The sequence below is a fragment of the Rhineura floridana genome, chromosome 9 (assembly GCF_030035675.1).
Source record: "Rhineura floridana isolate rRhiFlo1 chromosome 9, rRhiFlo1.hap2, whole genome shotgun sequence".
NCBI classification, from domain to species: Eukaryota; Metazoa; Chordata; class Lepidosauria; order Squamata; family Rhineuridae; genus Rhineura; species Rhineura floridana.
The window spans coordinates 101916695-101941690 of record NC_084488.1 but is presented as its reverse complement, the minus strand read 5'-3'; the positions used below and the strand labels follow the sequence as shown (position 1 = coordinate 101941690).

At 41.4% G+C, this 24996-nt stretch overlaps 1 protein-coding gene across 1 annotated transcript in view; it reads left to right on the top strand.

The window, feature by feature from the left end:
• The window catches only part of GRID2 (glutamate ionotropic receptor delta type subunit 2), an 887701-nt gene that overhangs the window by 719747 nt on the left and 142958 nt on the right, over positions 1 to 24996 (top strand). Inside the window, exon 9 of the mRNA XM_061583023.1 lies at positions 18394 to 18591. Coding sequence (XP_061439007.1) covers positions 18394 to 18591 — 198 coding nt within the window. The remainder of the gene's footprint in view (positions 1 to 18393; positions 18592 to 24996) is intronic.

Below are 24996 nucleotides of genomic sequence, written 5' to 3'. Positions count from 1 at the left end.
ACCATTATTAAGGAAACAATGGTTTGATCCATACTATATCAAACCTTAATATAAATGTGACTAAAAGCTGGGAGAGAGAATGGTGTATAGTTGGAAATATTTTGGGACAGCACCTACTACCCCTTGGAGTAATAGCTAACATAAGAACATAAGAAGAGCCTGCTGGATCAGGCCAATGGCCCATCTTGTCCAACATCCTGTTCTTACAGTGGCCAACCAGATACCTATGAGAAACTGTCAATTATTTCAAATATAGCTTTTCTTGCAACAGAACCTGAACGGAAGAGCACTCTCCCCTCCTGTGGTTACCAGCAACAGGTATTCAGAAGAATACTGCCTACGACTGTGACGGCAGAGCATAGCCATTATGGCTAGTAGCCTTTGATACTCTTATCCTCCATGAATTTGCCTAATCTTCTTGGTGGCCATCTCTGTTTCCCCTGGGAGTGAGTTCCATAACTTAACTATGTGCTGTGTGATAAAGTACTTTCTTTAATCTGTCCTGAATCTTCCAGCATTCAACTTATTGGATGTCCATAAGTTCTAGTGTTATATGAGAGGGAGAAAAAATTATCTCTGTCCACTCTCTCCATGCCATACATAATTTTATAAACTTACATTATTCACCTCTCACTTGCCTTTTCTCTAAACTAAAAAGCACCAAATGCTGCAATATTGCTCCATCCATCGCAAGATATGCAAAAGAATCCTGTAGCTGTCAGGTTTCAGGCTGGAAGTCCCCCCCAAAACAAGGAGAGGAGGATCCCAGAACAGCAACAGCTCCTGGGCCATAATAATTAGTTCTTACTAACAGAATCAGGCATATTGAAGCCCCTTTTGATCTTCAGCTTGTATTCCAAAAGCTGCCTCTAGGATAGGTTCCTTTAGTAGAGAACTTGGAGAAGAGTCTGATTGTCACCAGCCACTGAAATAACCAGATCCCTTTGAGACGTTTCCAGAGCTTTTCTGATATCTTTGGGGACCATGGACTTTTGATTCTGGAACAGAAATTATTTAGAATAGCCTTCACCAACCTAGTGCTTTCCAGATGTTTTGGACTACAATTCCCATTAGTCCCAGAGAGCATAGCCATAGTCCAGAGCATTATTATCTGCAGTCTCTCCTTGCATAGCCAAGATAGGCTGCAAGCCAAATCCTCAGACTAAAGTAGAGAGCAAATACACCAAACCTCCACCAAAGTATAGTAAGAAAAATAGCACTCCCACTCTTTGGCCATAAATTCAATTAGCTCTTCATCCCCCAACAGAGCTACAAGTAAAAAACCTTTCTTTACCCCCTCCCCTCAAAGGGAGAGTAAAACACCGAGCCACCAGGATCTCCAATGTCACTTCTCATAGCCAGGATAGAGCACCAAGCTAATTCTTTAAACTGGAAGAGATATCAACCAGCTATACACCAAAACAAACTTTTCCATGCTCCAGCTGCATCAAAACTCCAGAATTTCAGGGTTGAGCAATAAAGTGAATTAAAAGCAATCTAAATTAAAGAATCCTGGGAAGTTCTAGGAGAGAGCTGTTACTGCTATTTCTGCTCTGGATGACATTTTCTATTTAAATAGACCAATGAACCAATAGTCTATATTAGCTTTTCTTCAGGACTGGCATTCATTGGGCCTGAAAGTGAAGCCAGTAGCAACAACAAAAAGGTGAGTCACAGACTCTACCCCTGGCTATGCCTAACAGCTGCCCGTAGTCATAAGATCCACTGCTTCCTAATGGCCTTTCTTGGCCATCTGTTGATTGGGGGGAAGCTCTAAAAACTTTTAATTGTGTGTGTGTGTAGCCCCCCCATTATCTGTTCAGACGTCTTCTTTTTTTAAAAAAAATTCTTATTGTTAGCAAGAGAGCTTCTGTAAAGAGAATATTAAATGTTTCAATTAAATTTTAGCCATTGATTCCCCAAGATCAAGGTAATGCATTTTGCTGTTCAATTAAAAATAACAAGCTGCTGTGCCATTCTTCGCCCAAGTGTAAATGATGGAACAGTGGTCAATAAAGCAATCAAGAAAATGAAGCACCGGTGCCTCCATATACTTTCTGAAAGGTTGTGGGGAATAAAGTCCAGAATGATTAACACTGAAGCTTGGGCACTCCAAACCTTATAGAAGTCAAAGAAGGTAACGGGCATAAAATTGGCATTTGAACAGTGGTTTTCAGATACTCTGTGACCTTGCTTAGTCCCTCCTCTTTGTTGAGTGTCTGCTTCTTGTCACCTGACAGAAAGGTTTTCTGAGCTCACCAATACTCAGCATTTTCTGAAAAGAGCAAAAAAAGAAGAATCTTACAATCAATGTGTGTGCTAGCCACTTTTAAACAAATCCTTTTTATTAGTTTATTAGTTTGAGGCTTCATTTAGAGCAACACTGGGACAGAGTGCAATTGGAGTTTGCAAGATTCCCCTCTACCTGTCTCAGAACAGGGATGGGTAACTTTTGGGCATCCAGATGTTTTTGGATTCCAGCTCCCATCAGCTCATTCCAGCATGGCTAGTAGTCAGTGATGATGGCCGTTGGAGTCCAGTAACATCTGGAGAGCTACAAGTTCCCCATCTCTGTAAAAGAAGTATGCAGTGCTCCAAACTGGCATCATCACTATAAAAAGGCAGAGGAAGGATGGTAGTGAAGGGAATCCTGAAACGACTGATTGTAGGGACATAGAAAGTATTCTTGGAGAGAAGAAACACTAAAACTTGTTTTGGACATCACACTAAACTGTAGTTCAGAATGATAAAAATATGCCTAGGCAAGCCTTGGGCTCATGCACTCTCCTCTCCCACCTCCTCATCTGGCATGGATGCAAAATGACATCTGGAAACTTTCACTTCCATTTTAAACATTGCTTGCCATGTCATCTGGACAGGTAAACTGTGGTTAGTGTTAGATATGGTGTGTGTTCAGTGAGCCAACTTCAAACTACACGTTATGAAGCTGCTTGTTTGAACAAACCGTAGTTCACATTAACAGCAGTTTAGGACTTCAATGACACACTTGAACCGTTGCTTATTGGGGGGGTGGAGTCTCCCAGCTCCTCACAGCTATGCCATCTGAAGGGAGGGGGCATGCAAAAAACCCCAATACTTGCTTCTTTGCATTGTTGTCACACTAAAGTATGGTTTAGCACATTGATGAACAAACACAGCCTTAGTGTGTGCACCATCTTTGCTGTTTGATGCCTGATCTACAGAAGCAACAGACTATGATGGTAGAGTGAAATATTCCATCTCAGACTAGTGCTGACAGATACCATTTGTGAACTGTCACCTATGTAAACAAAATTGGAGGAGTGGAGTTGTCTGTGTTTGTGCTGTCTTCTCTAGCAGAAAGGAAAATTATATTCCTTTGCAGAGCTCAGCTTAATGGATTAAAATATCAATATTAAAATACCATATCCCAGTACGATCAGAAAAATATAAAGGGCAGTCACTGAGGTCATTTGATATGCTCTGTGAATACTAATAGTCAGTCTAATTACCTGATCTCACCACTTCTTTCAACAGGAGCACAGAAGGTCACGCATCTGCAGATCAAACCTTTACTGTGCGCTCTGGACCCCCGTAGATTCCATTTCCATTTCTCACCAATCAACATTTTTTCTCTCTGCTCTTTTATTTGTATTTGGCAGCCCTTTCAAAATATGTTTCCTTTTTTAAAGGGAGCCACCCATCTCCAATGAGATAAGGATTAATTAGGGCTGTGCTCTGCATTCAGCTGAAGCCTGAGCCAAATTGGGCCTCTTCAGAGGCATTCAGGCTTTGCCCGAGTCAGGTTGAGATAACCCTGGATCTCTGCGGGTTGGGTATGGCAACCCAGAGTGACCCGGGGCTCTCGGGGTGGAGTGTAAGGCAGAGAGAAGAGATAGGCGTGTGCTGGAAGGAAGAGAGAAAATGGGAAAAGCGGGTACCTCTTTGTGGAACAGGGTAAGTGGCTTTCCCACCTGCCCTCTCCTCCTTCCTGCCAGGCCTCCCCAAGCCCCACACTCTGGATCCCCTTCACGAATGGCTTCCCTGCTGAGAAGTGGGAAGATCCATCTTTTGTGGTGCAAGTCACTGCTTGTTTGCGAGTGACTTCCTGCATGCAGAGAAGCTTGTCACTAAGGAGTGGTGACCAGCAATGCACAGGATGGAATTGTCCTGCATACCAGCTGGTAAGCAGAACAATTCCTCTCTGCGCATGCTGGTTGCACTCACCGGCTCTTTGTTGGGGGGGGGGAGAAGGAGATGTAGCATCTCCTTCCCCCTCCCTCCTGAACATATTTTTAATTTTAGAAAACTCTTAGCCCCTTGAATAGTTTTGGCGATGGATCTGGGGTGGGGTGGATGATCTCCTCTTTGGGACAGGGCAGATTCGCTCTCCCAGATCAGGACAGTGAGGTGGATAGGGACAGCTCTAGTTTCAGTGTAGAGGAAATAACAAAAATGACCCATTTGTTATTGTTTGAAATATATGAGGATTCAGAGTTTGTAGGAAAGACAGAAGGTAGATTTCTGATATGATACAGCACAAATGTGGGATCCAGTGTTTTGTGGTTGACATGGTGCTCATAAGGTAAGGAGCAGCACAGGAATCGCCAAGTGTTATACTTCCATGTCAAGGGTTAGAACTGATGCATCATGTTTGTTTATTAACCTACAGGCAAATCAAATTTTATTACAGTCAACAGACCATTGAATCATCAGATAAAAACAGATATTATTGCAACCTCGTTTTAAAAATATATAAATGGAATATATATAAATAAATGAAGTAATACTTTTTTAAAAATTACAAAGGATCAAATAAAACACATTTGGTTTAGAGACTATCAAACAATCATTAATGGCCTAATACAAATAGCCAAGATTAACCTACAGTGTAGGTTAACCTACTCATCAATTATGTCATTAAGGGTTCACAAATTAAAGGTCCTCAGAATTCAGTCATCAAAGGAAAGCTGTGAATTTTCATCCTTGGACTTCTCCTGAAATGGTTATTGTAGCATACAAATTCCTGGCTTCCAGGCTCTCCTGAAAAGGTTATTGTAGCATACAAACTCCTTGTCATCCTAAACAATCTTCTGTTTCTGTATTAATTACCACCTCCGGCAATCTCTCCATTCCCTCCTCCTGCAATCCCTTCAGTTGCAGGACATTATCCTGCTAACCCTTCTTTGGCTCTAACCTCCCAAATTCTTCTTCTCCTCCTCCTCCTCCCCCTTCTCCTCCTCCTCCTCCTCCTCACTCTAGCTTTTTCCTTACATCCACAACGGGTTCCCACACCCACCAGCAGCATGTGAACTCTCAGTGTAGCCCTTCTTTTATATTGAGGCCTTCCAGCCCACCCAAATCTGCCTGGACTCCAACTCAATCACACATGTTATCAGGGCAACTATCAATGTGTGAATGTGGAGGAGGGACATGTCTGCAGATACGTCTCACTGGGGAAAAAAAGTATTGGTTTAGCCAACAACAGACTTTCTAAGAAGCTGCTTATAAGACCATTGGCCTTCTTAGCCCATGGTTGTCTTTTCTGACTGGCAGGGCTCTCCAGGTCCTTGGGAAGAGGTTTTCCCCATCACCTGCAACTGGTCCTTTTATTTCTTTATATTTTAAAATCTTATTTTAAAAACTTACCATTGAGAAATTCCAAAGCAGTGTACAGACAGAAAAATAGTGCAATAAAAATCATACAAATATATGAACAATAAAATGCAGCTCCTACCATTTTCACAGTGGCTATATGGACCCACTAGCATCATCAGTCGGGAAATGTTGGGGTCTTTATCATATGCGAAAAGTATAAAACAGACTGCACATGCCATATTTCTAAAAGGATGCCATTTCAAGTGGTGGGTAGGGATCGGTGAGAAATTCAATTCAGTTTGCATTTCAAGATGCATGTATCGAATTCACACTTTCTGAAACATGAGAATCGAAATGCAGCCAACCTTCAAAAATATATTTATTTGAATTTTGCAATGCAGTTTGCCAACCAAACAATGCTTACAAAAATACATAGGTTAAGGGCAAGTATGCATAAAAATGAATGAGTGAAAATAAAATACAAAATGCATTTTATGATGAGAAGTTGCTTGCAAAAATGTTTACATTAGTTAAAACTGCCTACAAAAATGTGTTTATTTGGAGAAATTTGCACTAAAATTTTTTTAAAAATTGCTGCAGAAATGTCGAGGACTGAATTTAAGATTGGAAAAATGAGAAACGGAGAGAACCAACATTGGCAGATCTATCCACCCCTAGTGGTAGGAGCCATCACACTAAGGAAATCCTTTGAACTGGAAATGCAGGGATTGAACCTGGGACTTTCTGTATTCAAAGCATGTGCTCTGCCTGTGAGCTCTGGTCCCTTTGGTGCTCTTCAGAACAATGGCACTCAAAACAATGGTGTCTTTAGATGCTGGAGAAATGAGGAAACTTGACTTGAAGGGAAAACAGTCAAGTAAAATTTAAGGACCACTTTGCTTACAAAAAGAAGTTTGCTTGCAGATTTATGTGTTGATCTTCAGCATAAGCTCTCAGATAAATCATGAATACAGTTTCAAACTTACATAAATGCAGCAGAGCAATAAAAACATATTAAAAATCAGCAAAAATTAGAATAAATAAAAAATGGCATATGAAAGCCATCGAGGTGATATGAAAGAAGATCTAGGCAAATAGAAATGTCTTTGCTAGGTTCTGGAAGGACATTAAATTCAGTGCCAGCCCCAACCTCCTTGGGAAAGCCATTTCATATGTGGGATTGTGCAACTGAGAAATGCCTCTCTACAGTCAACACCCGCATAACTTTCCATAGCATTTTGACCATGTTGCTTGTAAAAATTTAAGGGGAAGTCCATTTACACAATCATAGAATTGGCCCAATGTTACCAGTTTCCATTCAAATTCAGAAAAGATGTGGTCTGCGAATCTGCAGTTGTGCAGTTTTGCCTAGGTGGGGCAGTGGCTCCTCATTCACCTCCAATGTAATCTCACCTCCCCTGTCCCATGATGCTTTGCTCAATGCTGCTGTGCTAGAGGGTCTTCAGATAGCTACAAATAGCCTGCAATGGTGCACACAGGGACATAGGAAACCACCTTATACTGAGTCAGACCATTGGTCCATCAAGCTCAGTACTATCTACACTGAATGGCAACAGTTCTCCACGATTTCAGACAGGGGCATTCCCAGCCCTCTCTGGAGATGCGGGAGATCTGGAGATGAACCTGGGAACTTATGCATGCAAAGCTGATGTGCTACTACTGAGCTAGGGCCCTTTCTCTCCTCTGGAAAAAAAAAGTGTTCATCAACAATCTTAGCCTTAGATCTAAAATGAACTGCTATACTTTTATGTAAACAGTGATGACCTTCATTTATCCCTTGAATGTTTTTAGGCCAGGGATGAGGAATGCTAAGCACATACAGAGGCAGCCTGGTGGGTCAGAGAAGGTTAAAGCAGGGCTTTATGAGGAGCTGCTGTGTGCCGCCAGATTGAGACCATCATTTGCACAATGAAAACAAAAGGCTCCACTCCCCACATATTATGTGAATTAGCCCTAAGGGAGTGCTTATTCTGATCAGGAAAGCACTTACCACACTGTCTTTCCTGAGGCCCTTCCTCCCCATCTCCAATTTATTATTATTATTGTTGTTGTTGTTGTTATTATTATTATTAAGAAAATTGAGAAGGTGAAAACTCCGCTGATTCTTCAGCAAGGAGCCTGTGAATGACAATCAGCAGAAATAACTTCTCCAAATTCTCTATAATTTGATGAGAGTGTTTGTGAAACCCATTTAGCAAGCCTAACTGAACTCATGACCCCAAGTAAGGAAGTGCCAGCATATTTTGGGTAAGGTAAAAGGGCTTGAAAGTGAAATGGACTGCCTTCATAGGGTTTTCATGGTAAGCAGTATTCAGAGGGGATTTACCATTGCCTTCCTCTGAGGCTGAGAGGCAATGACTAGCCCAAGGTCACCCAGTGAGCTTCATGGCTATGTGGGGATTTGAACCCTGGTCTCCCAGGTCGTAGTCCAACACCTTAACCACTACACCACACTGGCTGTCACCCCAAAAGAAAAAATCCCCCCTCCTCAGCTGTCGCTTTGAGTACCCTTTTCTTCTCCTGTCATGTATGGTTTTACTAGGCATCTCCAGACAGGTCCACTTTTTATCATTTTCCTGATCATCATCAAACATGTGAGATAGAAATAATTGCCCTTTTATCACCAAGAGAACGATGAAAAGGATTTTTTGTTTTGGTCTGTATCTATTATTTGTGAAATATACCTCTCCTTCCAGAGGGACTAACAATTTGGAAATTGTCATAAAGATAGTTTCCATGGTTTTAGTCAGAAGCCAAATCATCCCGCTGAGATTTCCAGAGGGGTGGCCAACAAAACCGAAAAAGAGTCTTGTGGCACCTTAAAGACTTAATGCATTTATGATGGCATGAGTCCACTTCATCAGATGTGTGAAATTTTATCCCAAGTTGGCCCCATCTGCACTATTCATTTAAAGCAGCATCATACAATTTTAAACAGTCATGGCTTCTCCCAAAGAATCCTGGGAATTGTAGTTTGTAAAGGGTACTGACAATTGTTAAAAGACCACTATTCCCCTCATAGAGCTACAATTCTCAGAGTGGCTTAATCATCAACATCTCTTCCCAGGAAACTGGGAAGAGCTGAAAAGGTCCCAGTGTGGTCATGGTTTTCATGCTCAGTAGAAATATTAATATCTTGGAAAGTGTTTTGGAACAGTTAATCCTGTTGTCTGTGTGTCATACAATAGAAGCCAAACTGGACTTCTTTACCTACCAGCTTTTGTACATGACTTCATGACTAGGGTTGCCAACTGTCCGGTTTTCACCTGGAGACTCCAGATTTTTGGGGTGATCTCTGGGTCTCCGGGTGAGTCACCTTAATCTCTGGACTCTCAGCTTTCATTTTTTAAAAAATAAGTTTCTAGGTGGTCTGGTTCCCGAGATATACACCAAAATGTCAACCGCCCCCTCGTAACTTCAGTTAAATGGGCTCATAGCTGTCTGCTCTAATCCCACCCTTTCAGGTTTGTAGCCAATAAGTGAAATCAGGGCTGTGATTCACAAGGCAGTAACTAGAGCTCTTTGCAAGTCAGAAAACTTGTTTTTTCCTGCTTTTCTGAAAATCTCCTCAGTTGAGTAAGTATAAAGCTTTCAGTCTTTTTCTCGCTTGTGTGCAGGAGTCAAACAAGTTTAAACTTTCCTGGGCTGTTGAAGATGGCACTGTTTTGAAAACCTTCCCAATATGAAGCTTTAGTCCAGTACTTGCTTTCTGGGAGTAACGCTGCAATGCTAATCTCACATATCCAGAGTAAACCCCATTAAATTCAATAGGACTGACTTTTGAGTAATGGTTAGGATTGTGCTGTAAATTGATGGGACTTTTGAGTGAACATAGGAAAGAATTGTGTTTGTGTTGTAAATCTTTCTCTCCCCCTATTTTTAAAGCCATTAGGCAGTGCTTAAATAGGTATCACTGCTTTGATTATGTAGGAAACTAATACTATTTTTTTAATGTTCTGCAATGACCAACTGGTTTTGACAAACTGTTATATGGGGTGTATGTATTTTTACATCTCAAGTGTGTGTGTGTGTATGGAGTCTTTCCAACAACCCTGTGAGGTAGGGTTGCAGACTCGAAACCAAGGCAGCTCACAACAAGAAATAAATCACTTTAAAATCCAATAACCATAAAAATGAGTATAAACAGTTGCAAAACAGCTTAAAGTGGCATGATTCTGAATTTTGGGTTGGGCGAATAAAGTTCCTTACTTGAGGTTGCAGTTAACTGCATGCTTCCCTGTTTGAGTAAGCCCTACTGAATACATTGGGACTTGCTTATGAGTAAAGGATTGCACTATAAATATCTTTACAGGTTGTGTAAATAATAAACATATTTGATAGTCATGATTATATAAATATTTCTTCATAGTAGTCCTGATAAGTATCTGATTTCACACTATGGTTGTACAGTATTACTTCCTCTACATTTTCAGTGTGCCCTTCTTCCTTGGGGTGTTCATAGTTCCCCTCTGTTGTTTTCATCCTGAGGGGCGGATTAGGCTGAGAGATGGTGAGTAGCTCATGGTCACCCAGTGAACTTTAGAGCTCATTTCCATTTTAAAAAATTAATTAAAATGATTTACATGTAGGCAAAGTTTATTAAGTAGATCCACACAATACATTTAAAGCACATTCAACTTGCATTTAAAGTACATGACTTCCCCTAAAAAATCCTGGGAAATGTAGTTTCTCCCTCACGGTTATTGTTCCTACCTCCCTTAAAAAACTACAGTTCCCATGATTCTGTGGTGGGATTCATATGCAAATATGTGTTGAATATGCTTTAAATGAATGCTGTGGATCTGCACTAGGTATGATGTGCATTTGTTAGTGAATTGAAAAGAACAATTTTAAAAGATTTTTTTTAAACAGGAAGGGTTGTAGCTCAGTGGCAGGGCATATGCTTTGCATGCAAAGGTCCAAAATTCATTTTCTGGAAAAGACTATTGCCTGGAATCCTGGAGAGCCAATGCTAGTCCATGTCATCAGTACTCAGATTCCTTTGTTCCTAAAAATGGAAAGAGGCCCAAGGGCCACAGTGACTTTAAAATTTATTTATGTATTTTACTACAACATTTATATACCATGTTATTGTAAAAAATCTCAAAGCAGTTTACAGTAGGAATTAAACAATAAAACTATTGGCAAAAACAGTTAAAGATTGGTATTTTAAAATATTCAAAATAATAAAACCAACAATGAGTTAAAGATAGATAAAAACATAGTAGCTTCTCCATGCCTGGGTAGGCTCACCTAAACAACAATGTTTTAGCAGATGCCAAAAAGAGTATAATGAAGGCACCTGCTAATGTCAATGGGCAGGGAATTCCAAAGCAGAGGAATTCTGCTACACTAAAGGACTGATTTCTTACAAGAGCAGAACAAGTACTATGTAGCACCTGTAACATGGAAAGCACACTTTGAACTTGGCCTGGTAGCAAATCAGCAACCAGTGCAGATTTCAGAGCAGAGGTATTATGTGCTCATAGGGACTCACTCTTGTCAGCAATCGTGCCACAGCATTCTACACTAACTGCAGCCCCCGGGTCAGGTTGTGCTGCATGGGGATGTCTCTTAACATTGGCTAACTGGCTGCCAGGATTTTTTAAGTTTTGGTTTTTGTTAGAAATCCTGACTGGTTGTGAGATGCTGAGTTTTCTGCCTTACTCATAGGAATCTTGTGGTTAGTATGGTATTGCATTGAGGAAATCATCACTTTTCTTTTACTTTTTCTATTTGCATTTCATTTACTTTTAACCTCACTCCCTTACATCCATAGAAGCAACAGCAGTGGTTCCATACGCTCAGCTCAACCACCTTAAACCCACTGATGATGCACCTTGTTGGTAGCTAATGGATTGTTTCTTGCTGAATAGTGGTAAAAGACGCACCCCATGACATCACTGGGACCCGCCCCATGACATCACTCGGGTACACCCTCAAAATGTCAGGGTTTGGGATGCTTCCGACCTGGCAACCCTACTTCTACCTGCCTCTCTTGGATTTAGGATCCATTTTCTTTAATGAGGGCTGAGATGGCTCTTCAGTGTGGGCCTACCCATACATCACTCCATTTCTCTTCTATGATTTCCCTCCCCAGATCTTTAGTTTTATGTGCCCAATTTTCTTTTCCATATTTAAACTCTATTAGGAGATTATAAATGATAAAGATAGCACCTTTTTGGCTAGAAATTCCCTGTTTACACAGGGCTTCATAGGATGTCAAAGAATGTGGCAAACCTTCTGATTTGTAAATTGTGTTTATAAAGGAGGATACTTGTAAGATTCTATACCAGTTGACTCTTAACCCAGAGAGACATTTTTCTAATTGAGAAATTTGTAAAAGACGTCCTCGATCAAACAGATCTTGCATTGTTAGCAATCCCCTGTGCTCCCAGCTCAACCCCCTTAAACCCACTGATGCTGTGCTCAGCTCAACTCCCTTAAACCCACTGATGATGCACCTTGTTGGTTGCATGATGGTTTGTTTCTTGTCCAATAGTGGTAAAAGAGAATTCACATATTGGGCAGTGTGGCTGCAATTGCTGTTGTTCCCAAGCTGCTATGATGGTAGACCAAACCAGGTGTGTTTTCTTTCTGTCAATTATTATTCACTGGAACTGGGCTGGCTGTCAAATTGAGTTTATAGCAGCTCACAGGGGAGACAGAAAAGAGTAGAGAATCTTCTTACTCTTTTCTCAGACCTCTTTCTGAAGTGAAGGGACAAATCTGGAAAAGAAATTGGAGCAGCCATGTTAAAATGTAGGGGCAGGGCATTCCAGGCAGGGAGTTGCCAAGCCTATTTGGATATGGATATCTTTGCAGAGGATCCCTGGTCAAGCTTTACCAACAACACAATCCAAACCATATCTACTGAGTTCTATGGGGCTTAGTCCCTTAGTAAGTATGTTTAGAATTGGAGCCTTTGGGGGGATCCATCTTTGCTCCTGAGTGCTTCCATCTAACATCTCCACAACAGTAGGGTCCTTTCTTCCTACAATGGCCTTCTGGTGACTGGCCTGGCCTGAGGGCACTTAAACCCTTTTCTCCCAAAGCAAATTAGCTAGATTAAATGTTCCCTACCCAGGCTCCATCTTTTAGCTATGATTTCTATCTTAATTTTCAATCAGAGAAATGTTTTTCTTTGAATTAGCAACTGTGGTTGATGCTTAATGTATCATGCTTAATGACATCACTTAGGCCTGCCCCCTGACATCACTTGGGCCTGCCTCATGACATCACTTGGGCCCACCCCATGACATCACTCAGGCATGTCCCCATCACTAGGGCCCACCCTCAAAATCTCAGGGTTTCTGATGCTTCTGACCTGGCAACCCATGACAGCTTAGAATCTAATGAAAGATAGGTGCAAAGCCACATGCACACTTCAAACTGCCTTATGAATCTGATGAGCAATTTGCAGGCACTTTTAACCAACTAAATTCAAATTCTGAATTATGAGCCACTATTATCTAATAAACCCAACAAATGATGTGAATAAATCCTTGCTAATATATAAAACATCATCTCTTCAAACACTCATTTTCCCCTTCCAAAGAGATCCAGGAAACATTGTGCATAATGCACTTGGATTGATAAACTATGGAGCATGTAGTTCTCATTTACTCTAGCTGATCAGATTTATTGCACAGGGAATCTGACATCTTAATGACCATCACTAATTCATGATTTGCTTTTCTTTAATAAGCCTGCAGGTTTTCACTTTTTTCACATTGGGGAGGAAGTCACTGGGACTGTCAGTGAGGAAAATTTAAGGAATCCCCCTTCTTAATTTCTTAGAACCTATTTTGTGATCATGGTTAATGTGCTTTATAATAAAAACATGTTAGCTGACAATTTCATGAGATCCTTTAGTTGGATAATGTCTACTTTTGGTATCTCACAGAGCTGGCTCAGGATACCATGGTATCAAAAATCACAGAGAGATCAAGTAAGAACAACTGGGCCACTCTCCCCCTGTCCTTCTCCCAATAAACGAAATTCATCAGGGTAACCAAGGATGATTCAGTCCCATAACCAGGCGTGGGCATGGATTATAATGGTCAAGATAATTGGTTTCATCCAAGAGTACTTGCAACTTGCAACTCTCTCAGTCACCTTCTCCAAAAGGAGGTATTTGCGACTGGGCAGTAGTTGTCATAAACCAATGGGTCCAGAATGGGCTTTTTCAGGAGTGGTTAGATCACTGCTTCTTTGAAATAGTTGCAACCACACCCTCCCCCAAGGATTCACTAACCACAAGTTGGATCCACCTGGTCATGCACTCACTAAGCAAGTTTTAATAAGTCAAGAAGGTCAAGAGTTGAGGGAACATGTCATTGGTTGCATTGCCACAAGCACCTTGTGAATCCTGTCATGAAACATTAACTAAAACTGATCCTATGATGTTGGGGCAGACATTCCATCATTTCCATCTATCATGTTTCATCTATCATGATGCTGCAGCAGTTCCATAATTTAATTCACTAATAGGCAAAAAAACCTTGCAGTTTAAGAATATACCTATAGCCCACAGATATTTCTATCAAACTTTAAAAAGCAGGGAGATTGGGCAGCTATAGTGAATGCACCAGGGGAGTAGGAGACCTGACCTCCGCTCCGAGATATTGTACTGCTCTACAAATTTGTCAAAATGCAAACACAATTTGGGTTGGTTGTTCACAGTCCAATCCACTTCCTGTGTAGCTTGGAAGAATTTGGTAACATGTGCCTCTGAGCATATGGTGAGTGGTGGCAACACCTGCCATCTCCAAAGATGGAGAATTATATGTTTGTATGTTTGTTGGTGTTCATCTTACTTTGCTTCTTTCCTGTGTTAGTAATGTTTCTACAGAGAATCTAATCTAGAAAACTTTATTTCTCTAATTTTTAGAAATCTGTGTCAAATTTCTTTTTACTAATTTCAAAGCCTTTTTATTGGTCAGTGTCATATGATGGTGAAGACAGCCTTTTGTGTTTCAAATTGGAGGTGATGTTCTATTTCTATTTTGGGTGCATTAACCGTTGAATCTGAAACTGCAGTTTAATGTAAAATCAGACTGAATACAATACATTGCTACTTCAGCAATTACTCTAGCTGTTGCTATGTTTAAACCATTTCATTTAAGGCAAGGTGGGCACGGTAATTAAAAACATAGAGCACACCTAGAATTTTGCTAGAATATATTTCACCTCCCACTGTTTTATCTTGGCAAATTGAGACACTCATGTCCACTGGAGAATATTCTGCAGAATAGTCAGTGCCATTATTCCACAATTATTTTTGGAGTTTTTTTAGTGTAAATTTTGGACAGTGTTGCTGTACACATATTCACAGAAATAGAAACAAAAGAAAATTATTTCCTAGAGGAAGCATCACTAAAATTGCTAAGTAAATCAAACATATTTAAAGTGAACATCTGAACTATATCAACTGTCTTAATAATGTTGCTTCGTCCCTGCTAAAACAAGATCAGCACAGCACATGTCTTCTTTCTATTATTTGGGCTGATTGCAGGTGTTGCTACCACTCACCACATGCTCAGAGGCACCAGTTACCCAATTCTTCCAAGCTACACAGGAAGTGGATTGGACTGTGAAAGACCAACCCAAATGGTGTTTGCATTTTGACCAATTTATAGGGCAGTACAATACCTCAGAGGGGAGGTCAGGTCTCCTACTCCTCTGATGCATTCACTATAGCTGCCCAATTTCCCTGCTTTTTAAAGTTTGATAGAAATATCTGTGGGCTATAGGTACATTCTTAAACTGCAAGGTTTTTTGCCTATTAGTGAATTTCTCTGCTTTTTAAACCAGGAGGTAAGAAATGGGATCCTGTGCAAGTTTGCTGAGAATGGGTTGATCATTTGCATGCTTATTGAGTTCAGTGGGATTTACTCCCCTGCAATCATGCTTAGGATATGTGAAACAACCACAGGGGATGGGAAGGGGAGGAAGGGTAGAGGGGAGGAGGGGGATGGAAGCAGGCGGGAGGGGAGAAGGACAGGTTCAATCATTTGCATGTTTATTGAGTTCAGTGGGATATACTCCCATGCAATCATGCTTAGGATAAGTAAAACTGACCAGGGGGGAAGGGCTGGAGTGGGCAGGGGAGGAGGAAGAAGAGAGGGGAGGAGGAAGGGAGAGGGGAGGAGGAAGGGAGAGGAGAGGAGGAAGGGAGAGGAGAGGGGAAGGAGGGGAAAGGCAGGTCTGATCATTTTCATGCTTATTGAGTTCAATGGGATTTACTCCTATGTAATCATGGTTAGGATAGGTAAAACTGACCATGAGGGAGGTGGAAGGGGAAGGGGAAGGAGCAGATTGGAAGGGGCAAAGGAAGGGGGAGAGGAGGGCAGGTTTGATCATCTGCATGCTTATACAGTTCAATGGTATTTACTCCCATGCCATAATGCTTAAGATAGGTAAAACTGACCATGGGGAGGGGGAGGGGGAAGGGGAAGGAGGGGATTGGAAGGAGATAGGGATGGGTAGGGATGGGCAAAGGAAGGGGGAGGGAAGGAGCAAGAGGGAGGAGACAGGAGGAAGAAGTGAGGGTGGGTTTGATCATTTGTATACTTTTTGAGTTTAATGTGATTTATTTCTGTGCGATCATGTTTGAAAATGGAAATGGACTCCCTTCAAGTCTATCCCAACTTATGGCGACCCTATGAATAGGGTTTTCATGGTAAATAGTATTCAGAAGGGGTTTACCATTGCCTTCCACTTAGGCTGAGAGGCAGTGACTGGCCCAAGGTCACCCAGTGAGCTTCATGGCTGTGTGGGGATTCGAACCCTGGTCTCCCAAATCGTAGTCCAACACTGCCCTGGGGGAGGGGCAGGGAGGGCAGGAGGAGGGGGAGGGGAGGACATTGGGTGGGTGGGCACTGGGCAGAGAGGAAGCCCCTTACCTTTCCAAAAGGAAAACTTCGGGAACAGTATCATTGCTTTTCAGCATTTCCCCCACCTTTTTATTCTCTAGTAGGCACATTTAAACCAAATGTAAACCAAAGCTGTCCCTGGCCACATCCACACCAGCCTTTATTTCACTTTGGACAGTCATTGCTTCTCTCAAAGATTCCTGGGAAGTGTAGTTAGTGAAGGGTTCTGAGAGTTGCTAGGAGACGCCCTGTTCCCCTCACAGACCTTCAATCAGAGTGGCTGACTGTTAAACCACTCTGGCCACTGAAGCTCTGTCAGTGGAATAGGAGTCTCCTCTCAGCACCCTTCACAAACTACACTTCCCAGGATACTTTGAGGGAAGCCATGACAAGTCAAGTCAAAGTCTGGTGTGGGTGTGGCCCCCTGATTAGCCAAGCCCAGCAGCTGTGAGTCTGGCTCTTAGAACACTGACAGTTGGTTCTTACTGAGCATGCCTGACACTATCACTGGGTTCAAGCCAAAATATCTTTAATTAATTAAAAATCAGCCAGGCATTTTTTTTTTACTTTTAAACTGCAGAAGATGAAGGTCAGAGTATGGGGCAAGGTCAGTAACAGGATTACAGGTACTCTGTGACCATGGCTGTTTTTTAATGAATTTCAACAGATTATGAGAACTCTGACCAAAGGGCTCTGGGGTTTTTTCATTTGTTTTTTAGACTTTGAACTCCCTATTCTCTGTTTTGTGTATCACCATGAACATTTACAGGGTTGTTAAGCAAGTGCTTCTGAGTTCAGGACTGTAAGTTTGGTAAGGCTTTGTTTTGAAATGAGCTTATGGGAAGCATCAGAATGGCATGGGGGGTATTTTCAATTTACCATTGTGAAATGTGAAAAATCAATGCTGGCTATAGTATACAGCCACTCTTGTGGCTGTATAATCTATCATGGCTGTACTAGAAATGTGGGCTCCGAACTTGAGGAATATAAGCTTCCTTTTAACATGAACACTGAACTTCTCATACATTGTGCAAAATTTCCATTCCTTTTTATAGCTAGTCTAGGTGGTAGGAGAGAAGCAAGATCTCCCTGCTCTGAGGGAAAGAGCTAGAGGAGGTATTGATGTAAATTAGGAAGTGAAATAAAAGTTTAACAACAACAACAGCAACAATCATCATTATCATAATCAAACTGAGAATAGAAAGGAAGGGCATAAGAGAGGGAAGCTACAATAGGAGGAAGAAGTGAATGTTAAAGGTCCAGGGAGGAGGGATGAAAGAAGCTGGCAGTTTCGGGGGTTGAATAAGGTGCAAGGAGACTGAAAGAAGAAATTACAGGAGATTGGTAAGAAACATACCTATGCGGGGGTGGGATTGGGAAAATATTAAATAAAAAGCCTGCTCTACTTAGAGCCTCTTGATTAGCAAGTTCTGCAAATGGCACATCTTCCTTCACCATATGAAATGGTGGCCTAGGCCCAGAAGAGACAGGTGGCTCTGATGTCAGTAGGGCAATGAATCTGGTCCAGCTTTTAGGCCGAACTTTCAAAGAGCTGTCGAAGATCAGCACCTTGGACAGCTCTTTGAACGATCCGACTGAAATCTGGACCAAATTCACTGCCCCACTGATACTGGAGCCACCAGTTTCCACTGGGCCTGGGGCTGCCAACTTGAAACCATCAAAATCCAGAGAAAATCTGCCAAAATGTTTGCAAATATAGAAGGCAGTAGCTTAAAGGTTGCAGGAAAGCACACTGCAGAAAGCAAGCTTTTGAAAACGTTTATTTCCATTACACTCAGTGTGAAAAATAATCGTATTGCTACATTTATTATTATTAATTATTTATTAATTAAACTTATATCCTTCCCGGTAGCAGCCCAGATACATCCTCAGATACCTCTTTTTCTTTCCTGTACAGGAGGAGCCATTTGTGATGGTGTCAGAAAATGTTTTGGGGAAACCAAAGAAATACCAGGGCTTTTCCATTGATGTCTTGGAATCCTTATCCACATATCTTGGCTTCACATATGAAATTTATGTTGCTCCAGATCACAAGTATGGGCGCCCGCTGGAGAATGGGACCTGGAACGGATTGATAGGAGAACTAGTATTTAAGGTAAGGATGTAGCTAATTATTGCCTTACCTGTACCTATACCTATATCTATACTTATACCTATACATATATAAACAATCCTTTTGTGGATCCTTATCATTTACACACCTTGGATTTTCTGCTTGCTTTATTAATGTAATTTTATTTTATTTCAATGTTAGAAGAGATTTTTTCCCCTAGAATTGCAGTAGGGGGATGAAAGGGTTAAATTACTTCTCCATGCCTGATTCTATTACTAATCACCACCCAGCTAATGCAATTTGCATTTTTATTAAAAAAATGCTGCACGTTAAATGCAGACATCATTATTATTACTATCCATCCTTCACTAGACAATCCGTGAGTGGGTTACAGCATATCAAAACCAGAAGGTCCTAAAATGGGTTACAGTACGCTGTATGCAAAACACAATGCACTAAATAACAACAACCCTACCCATAACCTGGAAATATTAATTCCACGCAACACATTACAGGTGGGGGTGTGAGACACCAATATCATTTTTTCAGTTTTCAAAGGCCAGGGTAAAGAGATACATCTTCAGCAATCAACAGAAGCTGTAAAGAGATGGTTCCAGACATCATCTCTGTGGAGGGATTTCCACCTTCTTAGGGCCACCACTGAGAAGGCTCTCTCATGAGCCTCTACCCCCTCTCCAAACCTCTGAGAGTGAACGGAAAGACAGCTATCCTTTGAAATTTGCACTTCTCTGAATTTTATGATGCAGTTTTGCAACAACAAAAATGTGTAAAAAAATTTACAATGTGTAAAAAAAGTGTATATTAGTAGAAAGTGAGGGGGGAATGAATAACTGGAAGAAACTGAAATTTACATGTTTGTCCATTCTTGGTTATACTTTGCATACTGGCCTGCTAAGAATGTGAGGAACCAAAAATCCTGTTTTCCCTAATTGTGAGCAGAAATACTCTCTTTTGGGAGGCAGACTGTTGTTGAACTATTGCTCAGTATAATCTGCTTGTTGTCATTCATAGATACAGTGGAACAAGTTGCCAAGATGCATATTTAGAAACAAAGGGCTGCGTACACACCATAAATTTAAATCACATTTAAAGCACATTATTTCCCTCAAAGAATCTTGGTAACTGTAGTTTGTTAAGGGTGGTGGGAATTTTATCTCTGTGAGGGGTAAACTATAGTTGCCAGGATTCTTTGGGGAGGGTGCTTTAAATGTAGGGTGTGTCTGCAGCCAAAGAAAAAAGGCCAAGCAGAATGTTACCTTACTTCCTTTGCTATGACCTGCATTTGGTTGCCTAATGAACTTGATTGATTGATTGACACTTTATTGTGCCCACTGTCAGGATTTTTCTAACAGTAAGGCAACAATGACTTGCCTCTAGGACAGTATCTGCATCAATTGGTGTCCAAACATCTGACACAGGAGGAAAGATTGTGGGATAGTTTTAAGCTGCTTTCAGGCCTTCTCAGACTTGTTTCAATTGTTAAGACCCCAACCATAATTATACAGCCACAAGAGTAGCCTGTATACTATAGCCAGCATGGATTTTTTGCATTCCACAATGTTAAATTGAAAATACCCCCATGCCGTTCTGCTGCTTCCCATAAGCACATTTCAAAACAAAACCTTACAAAACTTACAGTCCTGAACTCAGAAATGCGTGATTAGCAACCCTCTACGTTTTCATGATGATACACAGAACACAGAAGAATAGAGAGTTTAAACTGTAAAACAAGAAGAAAACATTCAGACTCCTGTTCAACTTTTTTCTGTCAGTGGTCTCATATTTTGTGGAAATTAATTAAAAATCACCCATGTTCACAGACTGCCTGTGATCCTATTACTGACCTTGCTCCATACTTTGCACTTCATCCTCTGCAGTTTAAAAGTTAAACAAAATGTATGGTTGATTTTTAATTAATTTAAGAAATTTAACGTTGAAGTCTATTATAACATCAGGCATGCTCAGTAAGAACCATCTGTCAGTGTTCTAAAAGCCAGACTCACAGCTGTTTGGCTTGGCTAATCAGGTGCCACTCCTGCGCCAGACCTTTATTTCACTTTAGACAGCCATGGCTTGAGAGTTGTTAGGATTTTTCTGACAGAGCTCCAGTGGCCAGGGTGGTTTAACAGTCAGCCCCTCTTCTGGGGATTGTAGCTCTGTGAAGGGAATAGGGTGTCTCCTAGCAACTCTGAACACCCTTCACAAACAACACTTCCCAGGAGTCTCTGAGGGAAGCCATGACTGCCAAAGTGAAATAAAGGTCTGGTGTGGATGTGGCCAGGGACAGCTTTAGTTTAAATTTGGGTGGGGGACTACATGTACCTGCTATAAAATAAAAAGGTGGGGAAAATGCTGAAAAACAATGATACTGTTCACATTGTTCTCCTTTTGGAAAGGAAATGGGCTTCCCCTCTTCCCAGTGTCCACCCATGCAATCTCCTTCCCTCCTCCTTCCCTCCCACAGGTCAGTTTCACCTATCCTAAGCATGATTTTAGGGGTAAATCCAATTGAACTCAAGCATGCAAATGATCAGACCTACCTTTCCCCTCCCTGTCCCCTTCTCTCCTCTCCTTCCCTCTCTCCTTCCCCTCTCCCCTCCTCCCTTCTTCCTCCTCTCCCCCTTCCTTCTGCCTCCTTCCACTGCACACTCCAGCCCTCTCTCCCTCTTCTCCTCCTCCTCTTATAGTTTCACCTAGCCTAAGCATGATTGCATGGGAGTAAATCCCACTGAACTCAGTAAGTATGCAAATGATCAAATGTGCCCTCCTCCTCCCCTGCCCCTGCCCTTTCTCCTCCTCCACTCCCCATCCCCCATGGTCAGTTTCACTGATTGCAGGGGAGTAGATCCCATTATACTCAATAAGTATGCAAATGATCAATCTATTCTCAGCAAACTTGCACAGGATCCCATTTCTTACCTCCCAGATTTAAAAGCAGAGAAATTCACTAATAGGCAAAAACAACCTTGCAGTTTAAGAACGTACCTATAGCCCACAGATATTTCTATCAGACTTTAAAAAGTAGGGAAATTGGGTTGCTATAGTGAATACACCAGGGGAGCAGGAGACATGACCTCCTGTCTGAGATATTGTACTGCCCTACAAATTTGTAAAAATGCAACACAATTTGTGTTGGTCTTTTATAGTCGAGTCCACTTCCTGTGTAGTTTGGAAGAATTTGGTAACATGTGCCTCTGAGTAATGAGTGGTGGCAACACCTGCAATCAACCCATATAACTGAAACAAGACATGTGCTATATGATCTTGTTTTTGCATGGAGGAAGCAACAATATTAAGACAACAGATATAGTTTAGATATTCACTTTAAATATGTTTGATTTACTTTGCAATTTTATTGAAGTTTCCTGTAGTAAATCATTTTCTTTTGCTTCTCTTTCTATGGATATGTGAAGTACAGCAGCTCTCTGCATAATTTTATACTAAAAATAAACCTCCAAAAACAATTGTGGAATAATGGCACTGACTATTCTGCAGAATAGTCTCCAGTGGACATGAGGAGTGTCTCAGTTTGCACAAAATAAAGCAGTGGGAGGTGAAATATATTCTAGCAAAATTCTAGGTGTGCTCTATGTTTTTAATTGACCATACCCACCCTTCCTTAACTGGAGTGGTTTAAGCAAAGCAGGCTGAAAAAATGCATCTTGGGCAGGCCAAGTTTATTTTTTCCAACAGCTAGATTAATTGCTTAGGTAACAGCATATTGTAATCAGTCTGATTTTACATCAAAGGTGAAGTTTCAGATTCAACTTTTAATGCACCCAAAATAGAAATAGAACATAACCTCCAGTTTGAAACACAAAAGGCTATCTTTACCATCATATGGCATTGACCGATAAAAAGTCTTTGAAATTAATGAAAATAAAGTTGACACAGATTTCTAGGATGAATAATGAGTGGAGTGAAATTATCTAAGTTAGATTCTCTGTAGAAACAGTAGTAGCAGAGGAAAGAAGCAAAGTATGAAGAACACCAAGAAAATACAAAATATGTAATTGTCCATCTTTGAAGATGTAGGCCTGATTGCAGGTGTTGCCACAACTCACCATTTGCTCAGGGGCACATGGTACCAAATTCTGTGAAGGACCAACCCAAAATGTGTTTGCATTTTTACAAATGTGTAGGGCAATACAATATCTCAGAGAGGAGGTCAGGTCTCCTGCTCCCCTGGTGCATTCACTACAGCTGCCCAACTTCTCTAATTTATAAAGTTCGATAGAAAAACCACTTCCATGCAATGTCATAGTTGATATTAAGCATGGCATGCCAATTCAAATGCTCTGAGGGAGTGTGCCACATTTTGATCTGATGCACATAAAAATAAGTTGTGAAACTTATTAAACTTATCAAATGCCAAAACGTTAAAAAGTGTCTATATCTGAGGGCCCTATGGAGCTCGAGGCCTTAGCCAAATGGCCCTTATGCCTCACTCTGATTGGCCCTCGCTACTTTATCCAGGTATGATGTGTTTAGTAGGGACCCTGATCTTGTGCAAAATAGTTCCCACCTATGGTGCAGTCCAATTTGAGATGGTTGCCGTGCATAGCGAATTTCACTATGGTTAAGGAAGCATCAAACCTCAAATAAGTGCTTGTCAGGGCAACTTTGCCATCTTTGCCCTCACCTGCGCCTTGGAGGCAAAGAGAAAGAGCATCAGTGAAAGGAAGCGAAGGCTGTTATCCTAGTATCACTGGTTAATTTGTCAAAACCAGCCATAAGCAAGCAGGGCAGACCAATCTGGGAGAAAAAGATATTGCCTGAGCTTTAATGGCTAGCACATTGCATAAATAATGCACGGCACTTAGAGAGAAATATTGATAGCTATGAATAATAACTGAGGTATACGATCAACAGAAAATGTTTTATTGATGCACAATAACATTTATGTGGTATAGATGTATGAATTGGGGACATACATTCTAATATGTAATTAATAAGCCATCCTCCTCTAATTAATTCTGCATTAAATGTTTACTACTACAAATAAATTAAATGAAATAAGCACAGTATAGTTCCTGCTCATTTCACATTTGATCATCATCATATTTCCCTCCCCTGGACTGAATCTTTGCAGAACTCGAGGTTCTTGTCATTTCAAGCAATGTAAACCTAACTTGAAGGAGGTGACTAAGGAATCAGTTGTGTGGGAGGTCTGGTGCATGAGGAAGTGTCACTGTGCACATGACTCGAGTTTTTCATAGAAGCCTCTCAGAATTTCAGACACATTTTCAAATATATATATTCTTTTAGGGACCCTAGGTGATTCAGTGGGCTGCAATTTAAGGTTAAGTGGGAAAAAATGTTGTAGCTGTCTGCTCCCAACAAAACATGCATTGGACTGGTCTGCATGACATAGTAGGCCAGACAACGCCTTACTGGAACCCTGCAAACATGCTGGCTTCCAGAAAGAAGCTGCTCCTGCTTTGCTTCTTCCTGGTCCTTTTGGCTCAGTGTGGCATGGCAACTAAGCCAAGGTCTGGCTTAGCGTGTCATCCGAACCCAGGCTTGTGGCTAAGCTTCTTCCTCCTTAACCAAGACGTGTAGCTTAGCTGCAGTGGTGACCATGGAGGAGCAAATCAGCTGTGATGTTCAGAACTCCCACATGTATGTGTTTGTGCCAATCCATGGTTTGGCTTAGCATTACATGTGAACACATCCATTGTCCCCTTCTTTATATAAACACTAAAGAAAACAGTGGTACATCACTTTGTGTGTAGTTGCTTTTTTGGCATCTAATCTCCCACTCATCTTTCTGCCTCTCCTGCTCCATCCCCACAACAACTCTGATACGGTTAGGCTGAGAAAGAATGATGAGCATAAAGTCCCTCTGTGAGCTTCATGGCCAGAGCAGGTAATTGAACCCAGGCTATGGAGGAGACATCTTCCAGTCCATCAGTGGCTAAGAGTTATGGTGGCTATAAACATCATAGAGCCTCTCATTGGCAGGTGAAGCAGAGAGCTCCACCTTAGCAGAGCGATGCTGACATCTCTCCATAAGTTGAGGCCAGCAGGACTGACAGAGGAACGGTTCTGTCCAGTCCAACCCCCCTCCCCAGTCCCGTAGTTGCCAATGGGGTAGCATGGGCAGGGTGCCAGTTGCTTACCTGGCTTCCCAACATTGCATGTCATTGCCAGTTACCATGGAGATGCAGTGAGGCAGTGGGGAACCTGAGGTATTGTGGGCACAGCAGCATGAGTGTTGGATTGGTTCTGCCACTGCAGCAGCACCTTGCGGACAGTAGTGTAGTGGCAAATTCAGAAGTGCATTATAGTCACAACCACATCCCATCCTTTTGTTTTGTTTTGCTGCTGGGTTGAAAATGAAATCCTTGTTAATGCCTTCTTCCACAACAGTAGACATCCCTAGGAGCTAATCAGCATGAAAGAAGAGTTAGGTACTGAGAAGAG